The following is a 7,387-nucleotide window of genomic DNA, read 5'->3' on the forward strand; positions in this document are numbered from 1 at the left end:
CTTACCAACGCTGTAGCCAATCCATCTTCCGCCCGCCACCACACTCCATTAGGATTAGTCCCTCCTTTGTGTTCAATCATCGCCATTAGCATAACAATAGCAGCCATGACAGCCTCTCCTCCAATGCATTAGGTCACGTGGACATTGGGCAAGATTGACCTGCCGATGGTATATATAGGACGCATCTGCTGGAGTGTTTTCATTTCTCCACGCTATTTTGCCCAAGTCTCCTAAGTAAGTACTCGACTGTTTACTATTTATTAATATTAGTGGATGTTGTTTTTGATGATGGAGGAAAAGCGAGCACAGTTGTTGTAATGTTACTTGAATTTCAAGTTGTTCATTTGCTTTTTATCTTATCCATTTTAGTTTGCCTTTCTTGAGTCAAGTTATCATTGTGCTGAAGACTGAAACAATCCAAATTCACGGACGAGGTAAGAGGATGAAAGGCGATGGCCAAGCAATGTTATGATTTTGCCGTAGCCTATTTTTCTTGATATTTGTCAATACTGCAGTTGGACGCTGTTTCTGACAGCGTATCCCAATTTTAATTTGTACATTGAAAATCATTCCAATGAAATGAATGCCATGCTCTCTTTGGTGTTGTTTAGCGTTTGATCACAAGTCATCATTCTATTCCTCCAATCCAGAAACAAATTGCTCCCACTGACGACTAACCAGACGTCTTGCTCACAACTTCCTTCTCTCTGTAAAAGGTAAGACTCGTTCATTGATCGTTGAATGTACACTAGTGTAGGATAACATACGGTTAGAGATTAATTAGATGCGTAATGCTGACATTGGACAAAATAGCTAGTTCAATTTCAATATACAACAGTCTGCTGTCGAGGCATAGGCTCAAAGGGTAGTGTCGAGTGATCTAGTGGGAGGGGAATATCCAAACGCATGTTCTCTACAATCAATTTTCTTTCCATTCCATCAGTACACACAACACTGTACGTATGCCACGATAATGAATATTCATAAGTATGCAGCCATTTCTACAGTACAAGTTGAAAGAAGAGAAGGGCAAGTACTTTGTGAAGATAGTAAAAATACAGTATTGTACCAATGGAGAAAAGCAAGTTCGTCTACTTAGTCTAGTGCCAATTTGGCCCCACTCAATATACAGTACTTTTTCACTTAGCACATTGCTAGAAACAAAGGTCATCATTCTGTAGATAGAGTAGTGGACAAGTTGGATTTTACAAAGTAAAGCATGGCGATCATTTCAGGCCGTTTGAAGCGTAATGTTGTTGGTATTCACTTGAGTAGATTTACTGTAAACAGAAGGAATGGGACCGCGTGACTTTTGATCTCCGTTCTTGGATAAGTTTCTAAACTTATCTTGCCCGCAGGGACGCAGTGGGTGGCCAGTGTGCAACCCTGATATAGTGGTAGTGATAGTGCTGAAAAAAGACTTTTTTTATAGAAAGTGTCTTTGGACAGTTGCCAAGTTTTCTGTACAAACCGTTCAATGCAGTATTGTTTAGATATATATATACGCTAATTATTTAATGGAACGTAGATGATGCTTTTTGGGGGGTTATTATTATTTTAATAATATCATTATTAATATACTGCACAGCCAGAGCCTACTAATGTAAAATGCAGCATCATTAAACAATGCTGATGGAAATATTAATTATCGTCTATAGTCCTTCGCAGTCTGTACTATTGTTGCTAGGGTATGATCAAAAGTCCACAATGAATCCGTCGTTCATAGTTACCCATAGAGAGAAAGGGAAAGGAGGAACCAACATCCAGTACTGTACAGTCTTGAGTCAAATAGTTTTATTGAGTACCAGTAGGAATGTAAACATGATTAGACGCCAGCTAGAATCGTCTACTACTGTATGTTAGTAAATACGTTGCTACAAAGTGGGCCAGCATACGCCAACAATAATATTTAGAATTTACAAGCATTTTTTTTCCATCTTCTACTTTTGCCAAGTTCTATACGTAATACAGTATTGTCACGACCACAAGTGCTTGAAATACACATGTCGATGAAAAGGTTAAAGTTCGCTACGAGGATCAATTAATGCATTACCAAGTCGATGTTTAGTACCGCGGCAGATTGCACTTTACTGACTCTATTTTTAGCCACTGAATTACTGAATGTCGCAAAACACACACATTCTAGTCGTACTCTAGTTCAAGCATTTCCTTGCTGTAAAGGTTGATTGCAATTTGATTTACAACTACGGTACGCACTTTTCAAGCAGGTAACCGCATTATGCGTGGATACTTTATGTACATCAAGGATAAAATAGTTGTCGCTTAATTGCAATGAGATACGTGTCCTTTGGACATGTTTTACTGTTCATGATTAGTGGATGGCAAGAGTAGAAAGTAAGCTAAAAGTCACGCCGCCAAAATAGTTTGATCGAAAAACATTGTCAATACTATAACTAGTAGTGAGCGTAAGTTGATTGAAGTTTTTCATCACTTTCCGAGAATTATTATCCAATACTATCTAATAATATCCGAAAGTAGCGGTGGTATTTACCATTAGCCAATCACCAGCAGGAATGCGTTACAGAAAGCATGTCTGCTATGCAGCTCGGCGCTTCTGTTGTCTTTGTTCAATATCTAAATATTGACTTAAATTTGGGCCATCAGTGATTACGTTGTCCAGCAGAATAGAGATGTTATGGCCGCTGTGATACGGATAGGATAGACGTAATATACTGTACTGGCGATTTGTTAGTCTTGATGACTGTGGAGACGGGTATGGAAAGATGCATTTGGGGTAGTAATGTCTTCAATAACAAATTGGTCATCTTTACCGTAGTAGTATGACATTGACGATAATGAATGCAATTTTAAATCAACTTGGCTACTGTAGTGTTAGTATATTGAAGTGTACTAATGTCGTATTTAGTGATCCATATTCTTCTATTCATGCTTGACACACATATGATGATACTACTGCATATTTGCTTAGTTTGCCAAGGTAGTACTGCTATTGCCGTAGACAATATAATGCATATTGTTCTAGCTGGCGTAAATACCATGGTTGCTGCACAAGTAGTGTGCAAGACTACTGCTAGTGAATTTTTCTTCCATGCTGCTTGACGGCGGTGTAAGTAAGGTGCAGTGCTGTTGTTTGATATTCATCACCAGTAGCTTAGTAAATATGTTTTTATCAGTCGTGTCCAATTTTTCAAATGCTTGCATATCCAGTTCAGGAGTAACATTACAGTAATGATGGATAGATATCAAGTGGAATACTGTACTGTACTGTGGAGATACGCCAACGTTAGTCTGCTTTTATTTAGTGCTTACATCGTACTACCGCTAGAATAATGCTGTTGCAGTCCTGTTGTAGTTTTGCTGAATAAATGGTGATAGTAACATGTAGATATTTAGACGCGAAAATCGTTATTCGTCTGTATTGGATAAACTGTTGTCAAAAACGCTATTTTTATTTTGATCGATAGCTACTAGTAAAACGTAATCATAGAGAATGTTATCGTAGGAACCAATAACTCATGTTGTATTGTTTGGATCACGTCTACTTCAACGTCGTATTTTTGTCATATTTTATTGTTTTTTTGTTTTATTTATAAATTATATATATAGTAAATGCTTTTATGTTGTATATACTGTTGCACTCGAATCAAGTCTTCTATTCTAATCGAATTTTGATCTTGGCGTAGCTATCGTGTTTTCAAGAATTGTCAACCAATAACAAAGTAGTACATCATGGGCTCTCCTGATGATGTAAGTAATCTCAAATGGTATACAATACACATTCCAATTGTCTAGCTCTATTCCAACGGCTTTAATTAATAATCATATCCAATTTTAGAATGGCTATAATCATACTGATGAAAAAAGAACCAAAGAATCCGCTACTGAAGCGGCTGAGGATCGTGGACATTGGGGTCATAAAATGGATTTCATGTTGTCTTGTATCGGTTATGCAGTTGGTCTAGGAAATGTTTGGCGATTTCCCTATCTGTGTGCCAGTAGTGGTGGAGGTAGGAACTTTCTTGCATCATCAATTTTCAACCCGTTATTGAAAAGTTCAAATCTCTAAGCAACTTTTTCTCTTCATTTTATCAAGGTGCATTTTTGATTCCCTACTGTATTATGTTGGTTTTGGTGGGCATTCCTTTATTTATCTTGGAATTGACAATTGGTCAATACACTCAGGAAGGACCTTTGCAAGTTTGGGAAAACTTATTTCCTGTTTTGAAAGGTGTGTAGGATTGTAATCTTGAAATTGTATTCTAAATGGTAAGATGCGTGCGTAGTGACAATATCGGATTTCACATTTAAAGGTGTCGGCTATGCAATGTGTGTATGCTCATTTGGAGTTGCAATTTATTACAACGTTATCATTGCTTGGTGCTACTACTTCGTATTTGCATCCATGCAAGATCCACTACCTTGGTCAAAATGCAATCAAACGTGGAATGATGCAAAATGCTATGAACGAGTTCGAATTTGTGATAGCAACGATTCAGTAACTACTGTAGCTACAACTGTTGCTGCTACTGTGACTGGTGCTGCCAAACAGGTCATTCCTTGTGTTTCCAATACGACCAAGGTTGAGACACCAAGTGAACAGTACTGGAAGTGAGTATAATTTCAAAATTTGCCTATTGATTGGTATACAAACTAAACTACGAGTATGTTGACCTCTCCAAAAAAATTCATTCAGCATTGATGTCAATATCAAATTTTAATATTGATTTTAGTCATCATGTTTTGGAAATTTCCAACGGCATTGGCGAACTAGGAACAGTACGATGGCATTTGGCGTTGTGTTTGCTCCTAGCTTGGATTGTTATTTATTTCTGCGTATTCAAAGGTGTTAAATCCTCTGGCAAGGTACTATAAAACAACTCTTGTAAATGATTTGAGAAATTGTAATAGGTTGTCCAAGTAAATTACTTGGACATATCTTTCTGATCACAGTCGATGGACTAAATTGTGAATACCAATATTTTTTACATACTATCTTAGGTTGTATACTTTACCGCTACGTTTCCTTATGTTGTTTTGGTTATTTTACTTATTCGCGGTGTAACCTTGGAGGGTCATCTGGATGGTATAAGGTTTTATTTAACTCCAGATTGGAGTAAGTTAAGTGATGCGAAAGTGTGGGCCGATGCTACTACACAAATCTTTTTCTCGCTCAGTGTTGGATTTGGTGGTTTGATCACCATGGCAAGCTACAATCAATTCTACAACAACTGCTTCAGGTTAACTATACTCTAAGTGAAAGTTGACCATACTTCAAGTTGATATGCAAGTTTCCAAATTATTTTTAATCCTTTATAATATTCTAACTATAAGTTCTTTGGGTATTTACAGGGATTCTATTACCGTTGCCTTAATAAACTGCAGTACCAGTTTTTTCGCCGGTTTTGTAATATTTTCCGTTGTTGGATACATGGCACATACTGCTGGAAGACCGGTTGCCGAAGTTGCTGATCAAGGTAATAAATTAATGTGTCCTAGTAATGCTTTAGTGTAGTATGGAATAAATTTATACTACCGTAGATTGTCCGGCTAACATCTAACTGTGTAACTGTACTAATAGTTACCGTTGTTTCTTAAATCTCGATAGGTGTCAGCTTGGCTTTCATAGTTTATCCAGCAGCCGTTGCGGCAATGCCTGTTTCGCAGCTATGGTCAATAATCTTCTTCTTCATGTTAATTACTTTGGGTATGGATAGCCAGTTTGCGTTTATGGAAACTATTATTACTGCTGCTGTAGATGAGTATCCAAAACAGTTGCGTGAAAAAAAATGGTTTATTTGTATTATTGGATGCGGATTTTTGTATCTTCTTGGATTCCCTTGCATTTGTCAGGTACAGATTTATTAGTGTTTAAATAATTTCGAAGGGATTACAAGAACTAATATCACAATCGTTGATGACTTTTTTAGGGTGGTGCATATGTAGTACAGCTGCTGGATGATTATGTTGCCGGAATATCTTTACTTTTCCTAGTAATTTGTGAATGTATCGCTTGTGGTTGGGGATACGGTAAGTAATGGAACCTTTTTGTATACTATTGATATTAGTCTGAACATGTTGTACTTTGAACATTCTTCAGTCAACATTAATAAATGTTTGCATATTGAAACTTTGAAATTCTTCTTACCGATAATAATATATTAGGCAACGGTCGTATTGGACGTGATCTAAAGCGAATGATCGGATATCAACCATGGTTTTATCATTGGTTTTTATTCTGCTGGAAATACATTTCCCCCGCTACTTTAATGGTAAGTACATAAATAGATATCTTCTTAATAAATGCACTTCTATTTAAAATTAGATTCAAAGGTTTAATTGTATACTTTTACTTTACAGTTTGTAGTTGTTTTTAAATTCGTTGATTATGGTCCAATCAAATACGGAACCTACATATTCCCAAAATGGTCAGAAATTATCGCCTGGTTTGTTGCCTTGTGCTCAATGCTGTGCATTCCTGGAGTCGCAATCTATAAGATTGTAAAGGCCCCAGGCGATACATTTGCAGAAAAATGGCGGGTTGTTTCAACGCCTCGAGATGATAAATATGGTGATTTAATGGAAAGTGCAATGGAACTTAAATCTCGTGAAATGGATAACGTTGCCTAGAAAAAATCAAGGTATGTTATATATTGCATTATCTTTGCATTTATTTGCATCTCAAGATTATTAACCCAAAGTTTTGCATTTTTACTATTAATATAGGGCTAAGGATGGCAATTATGATATAATCACTCATATATCGTACACTTAATTATACGAAAATCTTAAAAAAGATTTTTATGCGTAAGCATAATATATATGTTTATAAATATACCGAGAGTACGTATATACTGTGTATGTATGTATGTATTTGTGTGAATTAATTCATAAAGATAAATTAAAAATACTCTACTTCAAATACTTTGCCCAAATAAAACTTTTTAAATGTTTAAGTTAGCAAATTAGAGTAATAGCTACCACCTTTAGTGTATGGTTAATATCGCTTAATATAATATTTAATAACCTATATTCGTCAATATCAAGATTGTTCCCGATGGTGATATTGTACGGACTTTGAAAATTGTCGCATGGTTTACACAGTTAATTATATATTAATTGCCTATACTTCTGTTATCGACACATAACGCTGTAATAAAGTCTCGCCAGTCATCACTTTGATCTTGATGTGTGTTTTTCGTTGATGAAAATTTTATATATCGATATTCTTGCACGACTTGTATAAAATATTAAAGACAGTAGACTAATGTATTGACATTGTATGCATGAAATAAGTAATACTATGTATCCCAACACCGTTGACATCGGCTAATTGACGTTACGAGATCGTGAAGTATTTGGCTGTAGTAATTAGTCTGCCTTTCCAAGATGATATTCAACGTTACAT

General features: G+C 36.1%; 1 protein-coding gene across 1 annotated transcript; it reads left to right on the plus strand.

Annotated features, from left to right (window-relative positions):
• Nucleotides 1-3,711: 3,711 nt before the first annotated feature.
• TRIADDRAFT_64302 (uncharacterized protein) lies at nucleotides 3,712-7,159 on the plus strand (the record flags this gene model as incomplete). Its single annotated transcript, XM_002116794.1, has 12 exons — nucleotides 3,712-3,729; nucleotides 3,818-3,989; nucleotides 4,076-4,210; nucleotides 4,293-4,590; nucleotides 4,713-4,845; nucleotides 4,981-5,219; nucleotides 5,332-5,456; nucleotides 5,588-5,832; nucleotides 5,910-6,009; nucleotides 6,145-6,251; nucleotides 6,340-6,620; nucleotides 6,706-7,159. The coding sequence occupies 11 exons, from the start codon at nucleotides 3,712-3,714 to the stop codon at nucleotides 6,607-6,609; spliced, it is 1,842 nt and encodes a 613-aa protein (XP_002116830.1). The 3' UTR covers nucleotides 6,610-6,620; nucleotides 6,706-7,159.
• Between the last annotated feature and the right edge of the window lie 228 nt (nucleotides 7,160-7,387).

Source organism: Trichoplax adhaerens, genomic scaffold, assembly GCF_000150275.1.
Source record: "Trichoplax adhaerens TRIADscaffold_18 genomic scaffold, whole genome shotgun sequence".
Taxonomy (NCBI): domain Eukaryota; kingdom Metazoa; phylum Placozoa; class Uniplacotomia; order Trichoplacea; family Trichoplacidae; genus Trichoplax; species Trichoplax adhaerens.